Source organism: Mycosarcoma maydis, chromosome 1 (genome assembly GCF_000328475.2).
Source record: "Mycosarcoma maydis chromosome 1, whole genome shotgun sequence".
Classification (NCBI taxonomy): domain Eukaryota; kingdom Fungi; phylum Basidiomycota; class Ustilaginomycetes; order Ustilaginales; genus Mycosarcoma; species Mycosarcoma maydis.
This window is the reverse complement of record NC_026478.1, coordinates 2,298,535-2,318,601: the sequence shown is the minus strand read 5'-3', so window position 1 is coordinate 2,318,601 and position 20,067 is coordinate 2,298,535. Positions and strand designations below refer to the sequence as shown.

Sequence of the window (20,067 nt, the reverse complement as noted above, 5' to 3'; positions counted from 1 at the left end):
AGTCCAAGTGACATCCACTCAACCTCATTGGTTGCTGTCTGCTCAGTTGGTTCACGAGTCCACAATTGTCCTGTGCGATCCGTCGCTTTCTGCTAGTTTTCATCCGGTCACCTTTGTGTCAAACGCCTCCGTATTCTCCCTCTCTCGACTCGGTCTGCAATCGCAGAGCAGCATTCGCCCAGATCTTGCATCGCCATCATCACTAGCCAACTGCCTTTTACCTAGGACGGCGTATACCCCTTTGTTACTCCTCGCACTTTTCCGACGTTTCTACAAAGAGCCACAGTCGATTTTGACGCGGCATTCGTCCCGATGTCGACTCAGGCGCCTAGACTGTACCGATCCGATGTTGTCCACCGCAAGCAGGGCCAAAACCATGACTGCAAAGTTGGCATGGTCTCGAGGTGCTACCTCGATGAAAGCGAGGCCGATCCACTCAGCTTTTCCAAGGAGGGTCTAGACCGGCAGCTCAAGGCGGACGAATATGGCGTACTCTGGTATCCTTCAGGAAAGAGGGAGATCGTTTCCGCCAATGAGCTCGAGCTCGTCGATCGTGTCTTTGCTGTGGGCTCGACTTGCAAGCGTTCACTTGCCGACGCAAACTCGGGCGTCGTCACGGCTACCTCGAACACGCTCAAATTGCAGCATCTCTTCAGCCGAGAAGAGATTGAGCAGACCGTGCCAGCAGACGACGTTGTCAAGAGCAACTATCTCAACCATGGCGACCTTGTCATTGCCAACGACTGGATCGGAGAGATCGACGGTGTAGTTGAGGAAGCCCTGATCGGCAATTCAGACAATGATCGTCTCGTCCGCGCCTGCGAGATGGGCGGGCGTCTGCTGCTCGGTCACATGTCTCAGGAAGACTTGCAAGCAAATCATCTTGACATAAGCTTTGCTCAACTAGCCATCCGGGATGCATTCATCATCGACATCAAGCCCACAGTTCTATACATCAACTGGCTTGCACTCAACCAGAAGCTCAGTCCAGAAGAGCAAGCCGCGCGACCCAAGCCGCCAGCATTATGGACCGACTACAGCAAGCTCACCTTGGTCAAGGCCTTCTCAGAACGCAACCACGAAATTGGAGATCGCGTCGCCTTCCGTACACAAGAGCTCAAGGACAAGTACGGCGCCAAGATTACCTACCACGGACGTCGACGGCTTCCTGTCGATGTAATGCTCGTTATCGGCACAAAGACGGAACTCGAAGTGCTTTGGCAAGACGGCTCGCGCACCAAAGAGCTCGCCAGCAAGATGATTCCGCATGTCAACCTCGACGAGCACGAGTCGTGGCCAGGCGACTGGGTCTACTGGAAGTCGGAAGGCCGTGGCAGCGTCCCCCGGATCGTTCAGAGCATGGACCCGCTCGAACGTACAGCGGAACTGCGCACACCCTGGTCCGAGCCTGCCGAGATTGAGCTGGTCCCCGCGCTCGAAATCGATGTCCAGGGAGCCGACCACAGCGTCTTTAGCCTGCACCGTGGCGATTCGGTCATGATCTCGAAACGTCCCACTGGATGCAAAGGCCCCTTTATCACCACGGTCGGCGATCCACGCCCAGACTACGATGATCTCAAAATGCACGATGAGCTCATGAATGCCGAAATGACCATCGTCGCCTTTCAAGATCCCAGCGACAAGAAGCTAAGACCTGGCTCGGAAGCTACCGAGATCGACTGGTACGGTATCGTCGAAGAACTGCTTCTCGACGGCACATGCCGCATTCGACTTCCTTGTGGGAAAAGGGTGTTTGAGAAATTGGAAAGCTTGCAGATCTTGTCGGATTCGAGCTTTGGCATGCATGAGCACGCCATTATGGACGAACAAGACGCGCACGACCCATGGGACACGGACTCGTACGGCGACGAAATGTATGACGACGGGTACGACGATCACTACGATTCGGCCGAAGACGCCATGTGGGTCGACCAGGACGGGCAGGTAGTGGCCAACTCAAGGGATGACTGGGAAGACATGTCGGATGGTGTACCCGAGGTGGCCGAGATTCATGTCGACGAGCCCAAAAAAGTCGAGAGAAACGAGGCAGAGGAGGGATCGAACGCGGCTCGTGCAGCAATTGCGTCAAACGAGACTTGTGAAAAGACGATGGAAGCCATCGTTGCCTCTGGCAATGCATCAGGCTCCGAGGAACCCGCTGCGCCTACTGAACTGGTAACGGCAAGCAGCGCCAGCGAGTGGAACCAATTCGCCATTCTCGAGTGCGCGCCGACGTCGCACGCATTCCACTCAAACCCCCTGACCACACAGCCAGGCGCTGCGTTCTTCAAACGACTACAAAAGGAGATGAAGGTGCTTCAAACTTCGCTTCCCGACACGATCCTGGTTCGAGCGTATGAGGACCGCTCGGACCTTCTGCGTGTCCTTATGATCGGCTCGGAAGGCACGCCTTATGAGAACGCGCCTTTCCTGCTCGACTTGCAGCTCAAAGCTGACTTTCCCAATAGTCCACCTGTGGCGCACTTCCACTCGTGGACGTATGGTCACGGACGCGTGTCGCCGAATCTGTACGAAGACGGCAAAGTATGTCTCTCGATTCTGGGAACATGGTCTGGTGTAGCAGAGGAAAACTGGACGCCCAGCAAGAGCTCGCTGCTTCAGGTGTTGGTCTCGATCCAGGCGCTTGTTCTGGTTCGAGAACCGTACTTCACCGAGCCGGCGTACGAAAAGTTGAAAGGCAAGGAGGAAAGTAAGTTGGCCTCCAGGATGTACAATGAAAAGGCATACATTCTGTCGAGGGGATTTGTGAAAAAAGTGTTGGAGTCTAGGCCGGCAGGATTCGAGGACGAGGTAGAGCTGTTCTACCTGCGAAGCGGGAAGCTGAGAAACGTGGTGGAGAGCGCCGAGCGCTTGTTGCAGACGGATGGCAGGGCAGTCGGTCCAAGCGGCCACGATGCCGAACAACCGGTGCACGCTTTGACCAAAGGCGGTGGCATCATGTTGGCCAGGACGCTCAACAGTTTGAGGACAACTCTGGATTCTTATCAGACCAACACGCGCGCGTAGCCTGGATGTTGACATGGCATGCAATTCATCATGATCCTGATTGGTTGTCTTCACGAGATTGCCGGCACGCCTAGGTGATGTTGAAGACGCGAATTTTCGAACGGCCAGAAACGGACACATGGTGTCGAGAGAAGACATGAGATGTGAAGTGTGAGAGAGCGCGTAGGACGGGGGTTGGGGATGAGGGGAGAAGAGCGTCGATTGCAGGAGTGTGGTTGAACACGCGGGGCGGGGGTAAACGGGGACGGTGAAACTGAGCGCTCACTCGAGATCGAGCGGATTGCTCCAAGACGCCAGCAGGACGCAAGCAGGCCGTGCGTTGTGGTGCGAGCGTGTATGGACGTGCCTAAGTTGGGCTCGAAGACGACGCGCATACGAGCGGATACGCCTACGCCTCGGCCTCGGCCTCGGCCTGGCCGATTCGTGAATCGTGAATCGTGAATCGGAACCAACGCCAACGAACCACGAAACCATCTGCGTGTTCGCGTTTCACTCTTAAAGAATCATACAGTTGTTCTTCTTCTTACTCTTGACTGGTGCAGGAGCCAAAACGCTCCTGATCGCTTCATCAAATACGCCCTTCAATCCCTTCTGGGTGAGTGCAGAGCACTCCAAATACTTGGTAGCGTGAATGTCCCTCGCCATCTGATTGCCCTGCGCATACGTGATAGGCTGCATCCTGCGATCGCGCAGCTTGGCAATCGTCTCTGGATCCTCGCGCAGATCCAACTTGGTTCCCACGAGGATGGTGGGAATGTTGGGAGCGTGATGCGACACTTCGGGCCACCACTTGGTTCGAACGTTTTCGAACGAAGGTGGACTCACCAGTGAAAAGCACACGAGGAACACGTCGGTTTGCGGGTACGAGAGCGGTCTTAACCGGTCGTAGTCTTCTTGACCCGCAGTATCCCAGAGACCGAGAGAGACGGGTTTACCGTCGACCATGACGTTTGCCGAATAGTTGTCAAACACTGTGGGGATGTATTCGCCCTGTGTCGCCGGAAACCAGTGCCAACAAGAGGCAAAAGAGGCGTGATGAGTTACCTATCAAGCACGAAACAGCGGTCAGATGCGACTGATGGATGCGCGCAAACTTACCGGGAAGGCGTTGGTTGTATACGAGATAAGAAGACACGTCTTTCCGACGGCACCGTCTCCGACGACTACACACTTGATGGTCTGCATGATTGCGAGTGTGAATACGAGAGCGCAGGGCGGGGTGCAAAGATGGGTGTGACGCAGCTGTGTGCAAAGAAGCGGTTCGGCAACGTGATGCTGCTGGACGTTTCACTGCTGTGGACGGCGCTGAAATGGGCGCGGACGATGCTCTGTAATGGCGGTTCGGTGGTCGTCGATGCGATCGATAGCGTAAGACCGTGTTAGGATGCGCCGAGATAGCAACGAGGCCGTCTAGATTCAAGGTAGTCGACGTGTACGAGACTCTTTGATCCGGATCGCTGCACGAGAACGAGGTATGACGACAGACGCAGCGCTACAGTCAAGACGAAAGGCCGAGTGCGATGTGTTGACGAGCGCAAGACTGATGCTCAAGCAAAATGGAAGGGCAAGTCGACACGCTCTAGGCACGTGGTGTACGAGAGAGAGCGCGCGCGCCTTGCTACGAGACAGGTTGAACTTGTCGATGAAATGAACAAGAGCAATCGCAGGGCTGTGTGGTACACCTGTACGACGCACGCGGTGCTGCAGCGTTGTAGGTGGGGGGACAAGGTGATGGAGAAAAGTGTTGGGCCAGGATCAAGAAAAGAGAAAGATAGAGAGGAGCGGACGGGGGGAAAAAAGTGACACAAGATGGGGGGCACCAACAAGAAGCGCGCGCGTGCGTATGTGTGTGCGTGTGTGTGTGTGTGCGACGGTAGAGTGAAGAGTGGCCCTGGCTGGGCTGGCCTCGGTTCTTGATTTCAGAGTCAAGGAACGGAGCGGGGGGAACAAGCGCTGCGCTGTGACTGCACGAGGGACAAGCAAGCAGCCAGCAGCCAGCAGCCAGCAGCCAGCAGCCAGCAGCAAGTAGAAAACAGAAAGCAGAAAGCAGAGCACACAATCACGAATCGTGAATCGTGAATCGTGAATCGTGAATCGTGAATCGTGAATCACACACGCACATTCACGATTCTTGATTCACAGATTACTCTATACTCGTGACTGTACCAGCACATGTGCACAGGGGCACACAGACGTGAGATCCTGATAAAGAAGCGTGAAGCGCTTCCCAAAACTGCCGCTCCATTTATTCATGATTTAATAATCGTGAATTCCAATCGTGAATCACGAATCACGAACAAGTGAGAAGAATACTAACATCCTAAATCGTGGATCGTGTAGCACCTAACACCTGGCACTTCGTGCCTGCTACCTAACTTGGCTCGTATCTCGTATAAGTTAGTTGTTGTAGCTGCCGTACCAAGTCCAAAGTCCGACGTGTGCTTCTCATTGCGCTCGGCTGCTTTGGTGTGGGCTCTTGAAGCCGTTAGTGATTCACCGATGCCGCCAACGCATGGTGCAATCACAAATACACTTTATGCAACACATCCGTTCGTTGTTCTTGTCGCTGGTGAGGGTCTGTGCCTCGACAAGCTTGGTGGCCAATCGGCCATGAATTCAGCAACCTCACAGGTTGTCAACATACTTTGTGCCTTTTCTACGAGCTCAAACTCACCAACTACGCTCCCCGAATCTCAAGCCGACTCTCCAAGATGAGCCTCTCGCACGAACAGCAACAGCGGTTGCACGACCAGATCGCTCTCCTCCAGTCACAAGAAGCCAAGCTTGTGCTTGCCGAACTTAGCAACAACACCGCCTTCGAACTTGGTTTGCTCATCCGATCCGCATTTCTCGACCAATTCGATCCAACGTCAGACGGCATCGTCATCTCGATCGCGCTCTTCTCGGGGCATACTCTCTTCTCCTGTGCGGTTGGAAACGCGTCCAAGCTCGGTCCAGACAACTGGGACTGGGTGAGACGCAAGAGCAACACCGTCCAGCGTTTCGGTCTTTCGAGCTTTCTGGTGGGCCGTCAACGTCTGCTCAAGGGCAAAGACCTTGACGGTTTGGGTCCTGACTATGCTGCGCATGGCGGAGGCTTTCCCATTCGCATCAACCGTCTCACCGCAGGTCCCGCCGGAGTCATTGTCGTCTCCGGCCTCAAACAGGAAGACGACCACCAGCTCATCGTCACCGCTCTCGAAAAATTTTCGGCAAATTCTAATGTTGCTTGATCCGACAATCGTGAATCCTATCGCCAAAGTCCAGCTTCGCGCTCACCCATCGTAGCGCATTCATGCATCCGCTTGCCTTGCATTCTGTAGCATCATCCTCCAGTCTCTTCTCAACCAATCAGAGCATCGATCATTTTCATCGCAAACACCCCCTCCCACACTGGACCGTTCACAGTCACGCCCCAATGCACACCGTCATTTCCAAAGAGAAAAAAGTCACAGAATCGGACCCCATACAAGGGGCTTTTGGATTGCAGCACACAAATGCAGAGCAAATGTGTAACAGGAAAAAAAGTGCCAAGGTGTGCGTGTAGGTGTGTGTTGTATGGATTTGCGAGAGAGATTGCTGATTGTACACGATCCTACTCGCTTTCACCGAGCAGGATGACTGAGGAGAGACTACCGAAACCCAAACGAGCTTGCTAACGTTTGACAGAGCATCATCCTGGTTTGCCGGCATGCGAATGCTGGAAAAGCTTCCGACGATCGAGGGTGGAGTTCCGACCTACGACGCTAGCCTACCAGCTGACGGCAGAACAAAACGACATGGTCGCAATTCTGTTTTCAGGCGCGAAAAATGAAACCATTGTGTGCCAAACGAAAGAGGCAAGCCGTTTATCGGAGTCGTCGGGCCTCACGCTCCGACTCGAGAAGCGCAAGGATGTCGTCAGCCTTAACGGGGCCCTTGACGTTGCGGATGATCGATCGGCGCGTCTCGTCCATGAACTCAACGCGGACCTGGATGATACCACCGCGCGAGCCGGTACGGCCGAGGACCTTAGTAACCTGTTATAGTCAAGACCAGCGAATAGGAAAAGCAAAGTGTGAGCGAAAATGCCAGTGTTTTTAACGTTGTGGTGACGAGCACGACCGAGCCGCATCTTGAGTAATAGCAGCAGTAATACAAGCAGCATTGTCGCAGTGTTGGCTGAATGTGAGCGATGGGTGGTTGCTAAGATACGCGGAAAACTTGTTGACTCGGTTCAGTCGATACATGCAGAATTGTGACGCACCGCAGTGTCGAGCCTCACGCAGCTTTCCAACTACAACCGCCGATGCAACTATGCAGTCATACGCAATGTTCCAGACAGCATGCTTAAATGGCATAATGAGCGTCGAGCGCAGTGCCAAATCGATTCTGCCTTTGCAGACTGTTCGGTTCGACGTCGTTGCTTGTCGATACATTCGCCGTTTCAGCGGTATGGTGACAGCGTGATCAAGTAAAGAGACTAGAAGCTGCGAAGGATGTAGCTGCAATCGCGCGGGCTGTCATCGTTAATACGTGGCAGCCGATTGGTAGTCCATCCGGGCGCGCTCTCTCGACGTACTCTATCGACGCGCAACGAGCAGACATGTTTCACGTCTTCCAAACGCGAAGATGCGACCATCATGGAAACGGATGTTGGCTTGGTTCGAGCGATTCTGAACCGGACTTCTGCCAGGCATAACTCGGCTGTGTCCTGATCGTCACATTCTTCTCGATGCTGCTGTCTCGATAATGGTGATTGTATGTACAAGCGCTGGCTGAGCGATGGTTGTCATCATGTTGATGTCCGCAAGTTGCAAATTTACGTTGCTGATGCTGCTGCTTTTGATCTAGTTGTTGCTGCTGATACTGCTGCTATCGCTCTTAAGAACATCGATGGCTCGCATGCTGGTCGTGCCCTGATAGATGTGTCGAGGGTGATGCTTACACGAGCGAGCTTGACAGGGACCTTGGTGGACTCCATATTGACGATAATAGGCGATGTGTTTGGAAAGGTTGCAGGAGACAAAGATCGATCTGATGGCGAAGACGGGTGTTCAGTCTCAACTCTCACTCACTCACTCACTCACTCACTCACTCACACCTGCTAGGCTGCAGGCGTTGCCCTTGCTCTTGCCCTGCCATGGTGCGAGTCTCTGAGAATTTTGCGACGCGCGCTTCTCGCTGACATCTCGAGACTGAACGAAAGAGATGGCAAAAACTTTCGGTTCCGAAACTACCTTGTTCGGCCGAAGTAATTTCAAAACTACCATACACGCCGCAAAGGTCAGAAAAAGATACGTTCTAACATGTTTTTTCTTTGAGATCGCTTAGATCTCACACTCACGACTGTGGCTGTAAAACAGAGCAGGTTGACGTATTTCTTTCTCTAGCTCACAAGAACTTTCGTAGCACAGTCAGTCAGTCACGAGTGCAGGGACGGCGGAAGACCTTATTGGATGAGAAACCCACACCCTCACACTCAAGACTGCAATTCCAGGCTAGACAGAATGACGGTTAGCAAGCACAGTAAATACAAGTCTGAAGACGCACGGTAAAAGCTTTGCGCCTCAGTCATAAGCAGCAGTAGGCACAGCTTTACGCGGGATCCGAAGAGAATCGCAAGCTGCCTGGATCTCCTTGCTGGACTTGCGTAAACTGAGCCTCGCTACAAGTGACCGCCGATTTGGAGTAACAGGGGTTGCTGTAGTCGTGCTCGGTAAATCAACCGGCGTCTGAATGCAACCGCGCACCTCGACAGGAGAAGGTCGCCGCGTACAAGCTTGATCCGGATCAACGACTTTGGAGGTGACTTGTGCATGCAATTGTGCGGAAGCCTGACGCTGTCCTCCAAGACTTCGTCGGCGAGGTGGGATTGGAGGTCCACCAAAGGGGAGCAGCGATGTGGCGGCGACAGGCCCAGGTCCACAGTTAGACGAAGCTGGCTTTCGACGCGGTGGACTAATTGGCGCAAAGGTGGCAGCCGCCTGGTCACCAGTAGCCATCGGCGGAGCCAGTGCAGCAGCTCCCAATGTGAGATGCAGCGCCTGTCGTTCTTGCTGTTGCTGATACTGTCGTTGCTGCTGCTCCCTGTACGCCTTTAACCACGCTTCTGCCTGCCGTTCCCTCTCCTCGAGCATGATCTGGCGTCCCGGTGCCACGTCAAACGCAGGCGCAACTAGATTGCCACGTGCGTCGGTGAAGAACGCACAAGAGGGCATGTGTGGACTCTTGAGTACGACGCCAGGGATCTTCTCGGCAGGCATTTGCGGCGTAGGTGGCGTTACCATGACTTGGACCTCTCCGAACCATTCTCGCTGCAACGGGAGCGGTGCAGGACAGCTCACAGATCGTTGCTGGTGAGGCACAGCGCTAGTTGGAGGTGTGCCTTTCGCATAGTAGTTGGTACAGCCTGAAACGACACGATTCGAGATTTCGTCCAGCGACGGTGGTCTGCGAGGAGCTCCATGGCCAAGCTTTATGGTAGATGCACGGCGCTGAGGAATGGGGATGTTGCGACCCAAACGTTGAAGCATGTGGACGCGAGCCCTTCGACGTGCTTCCGGGTCACTGCCACTAGACGAGTTTGTAGTGACGCTTGACTCGCTCTCGTCGCTCGAAGAGTCGTCTTCGACGCAAATGCGAACTGGCACCACGATGCTATCTGCTTCGCCGCTCGTCTCGCGTGGATGATACGATGTGAAGCCGACGACATCGTACGAGTCATCATCCGAATCCTGCAGATCGTCGTGAGAAACGTCACGAGGTTGTGTCCAGAACAGGCTGCAAGGAGTTGGTTGTGCACTCAGCTTACCGATACTGCCTATCATGGCCATGTGAGAACGATCATGACGATTGAGCACGCGTTGCCCGTTTCCGTTTGCGCAGATCTTGGATGGAATCCCATTGTCTGAAACGTCTGAATCTTGAGGTCGTATCTTGGACCATGTCCATTTACCGTTGGCATCAAATGCCCCGAACGCGCTCGTACTGACATGGTCTTCACCATGCAGGATCGCATGACGATTGCTGGGAGGCGACGACTCTGGTGTCGAGATCGAACCGCCGCTGTCTGCACTGGCTGTGCTGTCTGCGTCTTGGTCATCATTGTCCTGGTCCTTCCCGCCCTCCTCTTCCCTTGCCACCTCAACCGCTTCCTCTTTGTCCTTGCCTGAGTTGTTGTCGCTAATGCACCACATTTTCGACCTATCCGAGTGGAAAGGCGCTCTTTTTTGCCTTCCCATGCCCGAGTCAGACTTGACGGAGATTGGTGCTGTAGTAGTCATGTCGCTCGCGTTTCCGGATGAGGGCTCAGTTAAGTGATTTGGTCGAGTTGAAATGAGTCAGATTTTGCGAATCCTTTCGTTCTATCGTTGAAAGAGTGTTGATGGAGCTGGGTCCGGCCCGAACTTTTGGAACGAATCGAGCTATACGAAAGGGGATGGGAAGGAAACGGAAGCACCAGGCTTCGTCGAGAACGGTGATAGAGCGAAACACTAGGCAGGTGGAAAGGGGAGACACGGGAGAAGACGAACTTCATGGAAGGAGAGGATTTGTGGCTTGGGTCTTGCTTTTGTACAGTTGGAGCCAGTGAGGATCTACACTGGGTGCCTGATGCTTTGCACTACAAGCACTACAAGTTGGGCAGCTGGACTGTGAATTTCATCTGAAGCATGACAGGCTCGTGTGGGAGAAGCAGATGATGCAGAGGAGTTTGGTCCCACGAAATAGCTTCGCCTTCTGCTGCTTCATTCGGTTCGAGCGCGGTGCGTACGTGGTCCTGCGACAGCATAACCGATTAACCTACGGCTCATGGCCGAGTGATGCCGCACGACTTGATTGCAGTTGCCCCTAGGAGTGGCCTCGAGCCAAGCCAGAGCTGCCGGATAGATTGTGCTTGATCCTGCATCTGCGCCGCTTTGCAGTAACTTAGTAGTGGGACCCTGCTTGAGTGTGCTGCACAACCGACAGGCTCATCAAATCATAGAAGAAGCCAATCAGAACGGAAGGAGCGCCACACGGACAACCTCACTCTTGGACCGCTTCTTCTGTATCGAAGCAACAAGCTTTCGCACATTACCTTCCAGCCTTATCTGGACCAACCTATGGACGTCCCATGGAAGGTGAACTGCAAATAGGCGGCGCGATACATGTTTGCGCTACGTCACAATCACGATATCAGCTCGTGACAAAACAAGGAAGAGGGCGAAATCTGACCATGCACGATGGCATGCGATTTTGACACATTGATAGGAACAGCTCAACTTTCAGTCTTGGGTCTTGGCTGCAATTGTGAATATCGACGTGCGACGCGTTTCTGCACTGTTTGACGCCTAATCACATCTGCTCAGCCGCAATCACGGGAATCAAGAACCTTGAATGGCTCCCAAGCCGCGCGTTATTCGTGAGTTGGCTTGCGCACGCTCTCATGTCCATGGTCTGGAACCTCAAGTGTTGACAGCGTGCGCGACTTCTCAACATCTGTTCTTAAATCGCTCTAGCAACCCTCTGGCAAACACCAAAGCCAGTTCCGAGTGTGACTGCTTAAGCAACGCTCAGTTCAGTGACATTTTGTGCACCAGACATAAACGAGCACTGACAGAGCTGCCATGCCGATGTGTTCACGAGCAGCCACCACCCGTGCTGGCAACGTCGAAAACTTTGCACAATGCTTCAGAAATGATGGACGATTGAATCCAGAAAAATGTTTTGAATGCGAGATACCATAATATCGGAACATACCGTGCTGATGGAAAGGAGCAAGGTCGATCTACCGGGCGAAAGAATGCACGCGGATGGAGGTGGAAGTAGGTACAGGAGCGTGGCTAGTAGTGCAGGGACAAGGGCCGCAAGATCCGGAAAGAAAGATAGGACAAAGTAGATCAGTGATCTGCAACAGCACCGTTGGCCTTCTCAGCGGCAGCGATGCGAGCAGCAACAGCTAGATCCGCCTTGGGCCCCTTGTTGACACTCAAGCTTCGTGTAGGTGTAGCAGCACCAGGAGGTGTGGTGGCTGGCTTGTCATTCACCTCTCCTGCTTCCCTGCGCTTGACCATCTCGGACTCGGAAATCATGTGACTCTTGGGATGAGGTGGAACGTAGTTCTTCTGCTTGGCCAACTGCTCCTCGAGCAATCCGGCGGAAGCAGCGATGAATCCGAGGAAGGGAGGCGAAGGGTTGAGCGGTCGAGAGCAGAATTCAGGGTGCGCCTGCATACCCACAAAGTAAGGGTGGTGGCGCAACTCGGCGATCTGCATTCGCTCGCCCTTCTCGTCCCTACCGACAAACTTGAGCTCGTCAACGCCGGTGAAAGTCTTCTGCGCAGCAGCAAACGAGGACGATGATCCGAGCCTTGGCGAGGTGAACGGTGGCGATGCTGCAGGAATGTCGTTGGGAATCTTTTGTGGTGTCGCTTTTGACGATGGGTTGGCCGTTGCATTTTCGATGCGCTCCACGTACTCGGGGTTGACTTCGTATCGGTGACGGTGACGTTCCCAGACGACCGGCTGACCGCCGTAGAGCTGGCGAATTTTGCTCCACTCTTCGGTACCCTCTTGGAAGATGGAAGGTCGCAAGCCCAGACGCATGGTGCCGCCGAGGTGAGTCTTGCTGATCTCGGGCATGTAGATGACGACGGGGTCTTTGCAGTTGGCATCAAGCTCGGCAGAGCCGGCAGTATCGATGCCAAGCACGTTTCGTACGTATTCAATAACAGCAATCTGGAATCCAAGGCAGATGCCGAGATAAGGCACCTTCTTCTCTCGCGCCCAGCGGGCTGCACTGATCATACCCTCGGTACCACGCGTGCCGAACCCACCAGGCACGAGGATACCCTCGGCTGAGCAGAGCGCTTGCCAGGCCTGGTGATACTTGACGGGATTCTCGCTCTCAGCAAGAGGTTCGAGATCGCTCGATTCGACCCATTTGAGCACCAGCTTGCGGTCGCATCGGAGCGCAGCGTGTTCGAGCGACTTGACCACCGACATGTAGGAATCGTGCAGGGAAGTATACTTGCCGACCAAGACAATCTCAACTTTGTCAACCATTCGGTCGTGGCCGACAGTGAGGTCGCGCCATCGGGTTCGAAGTTCGAGACCCTGCTCTTTCATGGGTCGTGCGATGCTTCCGTTGATGTCGAGGCCGAGACGCTTCTGGAAGAAGCGGACCATGCCTTGCTGTTCAAGCAGCAGGGGAACGTGGTAGGTGGAAGAGACGTCATGAACGGCCATGACCTGCTCGGGTCCGACGTGGCAGAACATGGAGAGCTTGTTGATAACGGCGCGCTCGAGCGGAACAGTGCAGCGGGCGGCGATCATGTCGGGCACAAGACCTAGACCACGGAGATCGCGAATGGCAGCCTGGGTGGGCTTTGTCTTTTGCTCGCCACCGACGACGGGAACGAGACTGACATGGATGAGCGCAAAGTTTTCGTGGCCGACACGGAACTGGAACTGACGCATGGCCTCAACGAAGGGGGCGGACTCAATGTCACCAACGGTACCTCCGAGCTCGATGATGCAAACCTCGGGGGATTCGCCGGTACCGTCGACGGGTCGCTGGGCGACACGCTCAATCCAGTCCTGAATGGCATTGGTAAGATGGGGCACGATCTGAACCGTCTTGCCGAGGTAATCGCCCTTTCGCTCCTTCTCAATAACCTCGCGATAGATCTTGCCGGTGGTGATGTTGTTGTCTCGACTGAGGGTGACGTCAAGGTATCGCTCGTAGTTACCCAGATCGAGATCGGCCTCTCCTCCATCGTCAAGCACGTACACTTCACCGTGCTCGGTAGGCGACATGGTGCCGGCATCGATGTTCATGTAAGGGTCGACCTTGATGGCGGTGACACGAAGACCGAGCGTCTTGAGCAAGAGACCGGTGGACGACGCGATAACGCCCTTGCCGATACCGGAGATGACACCTCCGCTGACCACAATGTACTTCATCTTGCCCAAAGAACAAACGAGAAGAGATGCGAGTTGGAATGAGTAAAGCTTGCCAAGATCCCTGCCGATTGCCACTAGTGATACTGCGACGACCTCGAATCGCAGTGCCTATAGCGCAAAGCTATGCTCTTGCTAACTTTGATGAGATTGGCGGGCGCGTCGGCACAAAGTGGACAAGAGAAGATGTATAGGCAACAGGAAGTTGGGATAAGGTAAGAGGTAAATAGCAGGGCAAGATGATATCTGACGAATCGACGATTCTATCCTTGCCGCTGCTGCTGTAACACCGAGGAGGATCGTCTCTGTCGCCTTGTCGCTTCTGAATAGCCGCAACACAGGAATTTTTTTGATTTTTTTTTTTTTGGTTTTGGCTGAGCTCCATATTTTTGTCGTCCGCGGTTGTCATGTGTGGGTTTTTGTGGTCTAAACTTTAAGAGGTGAGAGTGGTCCAGTGCCCCGACTTCGAGACAATTTAACATTTTGAGCCATCATCCACGGTGTGTCGCCTGTGACGCACGACGAAAGATCGAGGTTCGCTCAAAACAATCACGAATCACGAATATGAAGCGTGAAGCGTGAAGCGTGAAGCGTGAAGCACTCACTACTCTAGTGCACTCAACGCGTCGCGCGGACCATGAAGCTCGATATCATTCAAGATTCATGATTGCTGGGTTTGGCTGCAACCAGGCTGAGTGACGGACCCTGAGAAAAAGTTGTAATTGAGATTGGCGATCACGGATGTTGCTAACGAGAATCAAGTCGAGTGGCCACAGCTGTCTGTGCCTTTCACGATTGAAGCGCGCGCAAAGTGTTGCTCTCTCCCATACTTCACGCTTGTCTCGTCACTCAACACAAGAAATTGCCGAAACGCCATCTGACCTTCTCATCACCACCGATCCGCATATTGACGCCGCACTTTCCTTGCGTCGACTTGTTCATCTGATTCCAGCTCTCGGCTCCTGTCGTTCCTCTCTCTGTCACCATGCCGAGCTCGACGAGACGTCGTCGAGTAGACGACAGCGAAGACGAAGCAGAAGACGTTACATATCCATCACAGCGTCGATCGCAACCCCTGCGGTTCAAAGCAGAAGCCTCATCTTCAACAGTCGGAACGAGCGGCTCGCGTGTTGCGGCTGATGCTGCCGCATCGTCATCATCCAAAAATTCCGAATCTGACAGCCTCGATTGGAAAGCCGACCTGCGCCCTCAACCTTTGGGCAAAGAGCACGTTCCCAACGTCCGCAGCCTCATGGCAGAAATCAAATCGCAAGAGCCTTCGCTGCTTAAATGCATCGAGCTGCTCAACGAAACTGCCGAGCAGGTGGCTGAAGCATTTCGCACTCAAGACTCGTGTCCCGAACTGGATCAAGCCGATGCCGACCTGCGCGAACTCATCGATGCGCAAGCGGAAAAAGTGATCCGTCGAAGAGTCCTCGAGGAGATCGCGCAAGACCTGCACACCGGTGTATACCTCGACAACCCAGCGAGCAAATACAAAGAAGAAGTGCAAACGCGCCTCGATGCGTACAACGAGCAAACGTCGAGGAAGAAATACGCAAAGAACACCGACTATCACAACTTTAAAAATACGGTATGGGTCGCAAAGGAAGATGGACCGATGCCACTGGTGATCGATTTGATCCCACCCGAATTTGGTGATGATAAGGATGACGATAGCGATGACGAAGAGATCCAAACGGGTGGATTGGTGATCAACTTCCGCTGTCCGTTGACGACCAACATTTTAGAGGACCCTTTGACCAAGTACGTTCTCGCTTGCTCGATCCACCGAGACTCGAATTGCTACTGACCATTCGAATAACTCTTGTTTCGTCATGTTGACCAACAGCCCCTCATGCAACCACTCGTACTCGCGAAGCGCCGTCCAAGAGTACGTGGCAGCAGGCAACTACAAATGCCCCGCTTCCTCTTGTTCCGCAAACCTCAGCCTGCGTATGCTCAGGCAAGATCCTGCTCTAGTCAAGAAAGTCGCCGCATTCAAGAGGAGGGAGGAAGAGCGGCTTATCACTCGAAGACAGACATCTACCGTTCTGTACTGATCCTATACACGAGCGATTTGACAGAATCCAATACCCCTTAGTAAACACAGAATGCAGATCAAAGTTTGTAGGCAAACAAGATGGCGATGGACAACAAGGTGAACTAAAGTGGGCCACAAGGGAAAAAGAGACGCGCGTTTGATATCACGCGATAGCACTCATCACCAATTGACAAGCGGCGTCTGATTCGGCTCGGACGGACAACTCCATGGTGACACCCTGGCCAGCGGCAAAGGTCATCCTGCACCTTGTCAAGGCCTTGATCGGTTTGCCGGGGCTAGCTACAGCACCGGAGAGATTCAAGGTGTGCACCGATGTGGAAGCAGGCGACTCGGTGCCGCCGAGCGGCATCATGCCCAACAACTCGATCAGCGTATCGCACGCCGTCTTGAGGCCGTCGAGCGCTGTCAGTGCAAATGTCTCGATAGCAGCGGGTGCCGAAGCCAATTTGTCCCACTCTTCGCCAAAGTTAGCGTACACAGGCTTAATGTAGTCCGACACAGCCAGTTCGAGCTCTTCGGTCTGGTATTCGTCGTCGTACCCCTCCTCTTCCGGTTCGCCGGAAGATGGATCGACTTCCTTCGAGACGAAACGCAACGTGTTGGAGAGCGTGCCCTGCGCATAGTCGGTCGCTCCGCCTTCGCGCGTAAACGAAACATAGACCACTCCGCTCGGGTTTTGCGCCGACAAGGCTGGCACGGTAACGATAAAGTCTTCGCGCAACCCAGCTTCTGCCGCACCACCGACAACCACAGCGACGTTTTCAAGCACCGTATCTGGCAACGTGTTGGTGATGTTGTACTGGACAACAACATGATCGGCAAAGATGTGCTTGACTGCGCTGACAACGTACTCGGTTTCGGACTCGGTAAGCTCCACCGGTTTGGACGAGCTCTTGAGCACCGGTCCGTAATCGGCAAACTGCGGCACCTCGGCCAGTTGCTTGGCGTACAACGTGTCCGAGTCGAGCGAGGATGCGGCCTTGGACGTCGAGGCGCCGTTGTTGGAGATGTGTACGCTCTGCGAGTTGTCGGCGGCCATGGCGACGCTGGCAGTGGCTTCGCTCTTGGCTCGGAGTGCCTCTTGGCGAGCCTCTTCGCGCGTGATACGCGGAATGCGGGTGATGTCGAAGCCGCTCGTCGATGAAGACGGGTCCGAGACGTACGATTGGAGTGCTGACTCGAGCGCTGTAAGTTTGTAGCTCGATTCATCGTTGACGACCTTGGCGGCAAGCCTCGACTCGCGCAGAACGCGAAGGTACATGGCAGCACGGTCGCGCACCTCATCATCGACATCGTCGAGACATCTCTCGAGCAACACCTTGATTCTGGTGTTGAGCGACTTGTCGGCAATACCGAATTTAGCGAGCGAGCTGACAGCAGCCGCTCGTACAATGGCATTCTCGAGAATGACGCGGTTGTAAATGTAACGGATGTACTTGTGAGGCTGGGGCATTTTGGGTCCTTCGACGCCCAGCAAGTGGAGGATGCGCACGCTGAGTTTGGTGAACTCGCAGTCCTCGATGAATTCGCAGAGATGAGCGAGCGCAGTTTCCTTGCATTCGCCGATGAACTTGATCATGTCAAAGATGGCCTCGACGACGGCACGCTTGTACTCGAAGCCGCCCTCGTCGCGCAAGACGCCGGCGAGGAAGGTGAGCATGACGGTCTGCTTGGAGGGGAACTTGAGACAGAGGCTACGGATGGCGTCGACCACGATGACCTTGAACTCGTCGCTGATCTCGGACATGAAGCTGCTGATTTGCTTCATGAGTCGGTCGACGGAGGCTTCGTTTCCGGTCTTGAGCAAGGTGGTGATGGCGTAGGTGGCGATGCTTCTGTTGGTGTCGGTGATCAGGTTCTCCATGTCGACGTTGCAGGTCTGAACGGCAGCGGGCTGCGTCTGGGCGAGCTTGGCAAGCGTGCGGATAGCGGCGAATTTGAGCGTCGACTTGGGCGAGGAGAGGAAGAGCTGAAGAACAGCGATGGGTCGGTAGAGGTCCTGCGTCGAGACGTTCTTCATCTCGCAAATGACACGTGCGGCCTCATAGTTGACCATGTCGCTCTTGTGACGGAGCCAGCCTTCGAGGAGTTCCATCATGGGAGCGCGAAGGTTGGCGTCCTCTTCGGCGACCTTGGCGGCGTACCTGACAAGCATGCAGATGGCGTAAGGACTGCGGAGTACGCTCCCCTGGCCACTGGAAGCGCCTCCGCGACCACCGCCGAGCTGCTGAACGAGCTTGGTGATGGCCATGCGGTCGCCCTGACGAATGAGGTAGAGCAAACCGAGAGCATGGTACTGGGTGATGTAGGTGCTGCTGGCGACGGCCTGGTAGGAGCTCTGAGCTTGGGACTGGGACGAGCCGAAGCCAAGATAGCTACCTGCGCCAGCAAAGCCGCTGGAGAAGGCGACGCCGGAGGAGCTCTTGGAGTTGATGGCCTCCTGCGCTTCGTTACCCCAGCGACGAACCACATCTCTAGCGGCGATCTGGAGTTGGTAGGCGGAGACGAGGGCGGCAGAGCTGATAGAGGTGTTTTTGTCGACAATGGCGGACTTGAAGAATCGCTCGAGACCTTGAACCATGGAAGGGTCGACGACGCGGCTGAGGCCGCGGATAGCGTTGGGACGGTAGATGACCTCGACGTTGGGCTGCATGTCCTTCATGATGGAGGCGGTGACCATGATGACATCGTCGGAAAATGGACAGAGTTCCTTGATGGCGAGGTAGACCATCTGTCGGAGAGCGGGATCCTTGTGCTGAAAGAGCTTGGTAGCACCAAAGAAGAGGGTGGTCGCTTCCTGACGGCTGAAGGACTCGCCCATGTAGAGGAGGTAGATGACCTTTGTGAGGAGGATACGGCATTTGCGAGGACTGATGGGCGTTTCGTTAAAGACACGAGCTTCCTGAATGACCGAGGTCTTATCCTGGTAGAAGCCTGTGGCCCCGACCTCTTCGTCCTTTTTGAACGACATGTCGAAGGAGACGCAGCGAGGCAGCGAGGCAGCGAGGCAGCGAGGCAGCGCAGACGGAGGCTACTGCCGATGAGCTGTGATGTCGTTGGAACAAAGGTGCGAGGATGAGGTAGGATGATATGAGCGAGACAATCGAGTGTGGATGACGGAAATGTGAGAAGCCGCTTGGCGTGTTGAGTTGTGAGTGCCTTTGCTCGCTGTCGTTGCTGTGTTGGGTGTGTGTGTGTGTGGGCGTCGGTCTGCTGGAATTTGCCAAGTGTTGGAAATCGAGATCAAGCTTGTTGCTTCCAGCTCAACACGCTCGCGATTCCAACGTGTAAGCTTCACTCAACTCGGACTCGAAATTGGTCGGTGCGCTGATACACGATGGTTTGATTGATTCGTGATTGTGATCGGGCTGCCATCACAACCAGATGACATGCGCGTACGTAATTCTGGTGTTCGGATGTGAACTCGATGCAGGTCTAACAGCCAAGAAAACGCCTATCGGAATCTAACAGTTCGGATACATCCCCACGCCAGTTAGGAGAGATCAGATGTATCGATCGGGTCGAGTCACGAGTATCAACCACGAACACAAGAGGGCCAGCCGTGGGTGAGGATGCTGCGACATTCGTGATTCACGCTTGGAGGGAAATGACGACCCAACGTTGGAAAAGGTTGGACAGGCCATGCACCGCAGCGCGTCACCAATCAGAATAATCGTGGATGGTGAATCCCCCACCTGGATCACGAATCACCAATTACGTATCACAATCGTGAATCACGAAATCACGAAACACGAAACACGAATCACGTCAGATGAGATGAAAAAGAGGCCATCTTGGGTTGCGTGACAATCGCTCGCGTTGACCTCACTCTCTGTCCACGCTGGATCTGCTGCGAGCAAGCCATCTGACATGGGATCTGCGGCCATGCAGATTGCGACAGCATCGTGCAAGCGGAGGGCACATTCTCACTGCACTCTTCTGAGAAACCGCTCCGCTCCGTTTTCTGAGAGCAGCTTTGCTTTGGAGGTTGAACAGCAAGCAGCCAATCGTAAATCGTCTATCGTGGATGCTGAATCGTGAATGGTGGATCTC

The 20,067-nt window shown here is 54.3% G+C and overlaps 8 protein-coding genes across 8 annotated transcripts; 3 read left to right on the top strand and 5 right to left on the bottom strand.

Moving 5' to 3' along the window:
- Positions 1-312: 312 nt before the first annotated feature.
- Positions 313-3,027, top strand: UMAG_00775 (uncharacterized protein; the record flags this gene model as incomplete). The annotated part of the gene is made up of 1 exon (XM_011388247.1): positions 313-3,027. The coding sequence occupies one exon, from the start codon at positions 313-315 to the stop codon at positions 3,025-3,027; it is 2,715 nt and encodes a 904-aa protein (XP_011386549.1).
- A 495-nt stretch (positions 3,028-3,522) lies between these two features.
- On the bottom strand, positions 3,523-4,212 carry UMAG_00774 (Rac1 GTP binding protein; the record flags this gene model as incomplete). Its single annotated transcript, XM_011388246.1, has 2 exons — positions 3,523-4,017; positions 4,126-4,212. 2 exons carry the CDS (start codon positions 4,210-4,212, stop codon positions 3,523-3,525), a joined length of 582 nt encoding a protein of 193 aa, XP_011386548.1.
- Positions 4,213-5,738: 1,526 nt separating this feature from the next.
- On the top strand, positions 5,739-6,260 carry UMAG_00773 (uncharacterized protein; the record flags this gene model as incomplete). The annotated part of the gene is made up of 1 exon (XM_011388245.1): positions 5,739-6,260. The coding sequence occupies one exon, from the start codon at positions 5,739-5,741 to the stop codon at positions 6,258-6,260; it is 522 nt and encodes a 173-aa protein (XP_011386547.1).
- A 615-nt stretch (positions 6,261-6,875) lies between these two features.
- UMAG_11202 (40S ribosomal protein eS28) lies at positions 6,876-7,990 on the bottom strand (the record flags this gene model as incomplete). Its single annotated transcript, XM_011388430.1, has 2 exons — positions 6,876-7,046; positions 7,955-7,990. The coding sequence occupies 2 exons, from the start codon at positions 7,988-7,990 to the stop codon at positions 6,876-6,878; spliced, it is 207 nt and encodes a 68-aa protein (XP_011386732.1).
- A 586-nt stretch (positions 7,991-8,576) lies between these two features.
- Positions 8,577-10,292, bottom strand: UMAG_00771 (uncharacterized protein; the record flags this gene model as incomplete). The annotated part of the gene is made up of 1 exon (XM_011388244.1): positions 8,577-10,292. The coding sequence occupies one exon, from the start codon at positions 10,290-10,292 to the stop codon at positions 8,577-8,579; it is 1,716 nt and encodes a 571-aa protein (XP_011386546.1).
- Positions 10,293-11,888: 1,596 nt separating this feature from the next.
- UMAG_00770 (putative CTP synthase URA7) lies at positions 11,889-13,952 on the bottom strand (the record flags this gene model as incomplete). The annotated part of the gene is made up of 1 exon (XM_011388243.1): positions 11,889-13,952. The coding sequence occupies one exon, from the start codon at positions 13,950-13,952 to the stop codon at positions 11,889-11,891; it is 2,064 nt and encodes a 687-aa protein (XP_011386545.1).
- Positions 13,953-14,934: 982 nt separating this feature from the next.
- On the top strand, positions 14,935-16,012 carry UMAG_00769 (uncharacterized protein; the record flags this gene model as incomplete). The annotated part of the gene is made up of 2 exons (XM_011388242.1): positions 14,935-15,716; positions 15,802-16,012. The coding sequence occupies 2 exons, from the start codon at positions 14,935-14,937 to the stop codon at positions 16,010-16,012; spliced, it is 993 nt and encodes a 330-aa protein (XP_011386544.1).
- Positions 16,013-16,156: 144 nt separating this feature from the next.
- Positions 16,157-18,985, bottom strand: UMAG_00768 (putative coatomer subunit gamma-2; the record flags this gene model as incomplete). Its single annotated transcript, XM_011388241.1, has 1 exon — positions 16,157-18,985. The coding sequence occupies one exon, from the start codon at positions 18,983-18,985 to the stop codon at positions 16,157-16,159; it is 2,829 nt and encodes a 942-aa protein (XP_011386543.1).
- Between the last annotated feature and the right edge of the window lie 1,082 nt (positions 18,986-20,067).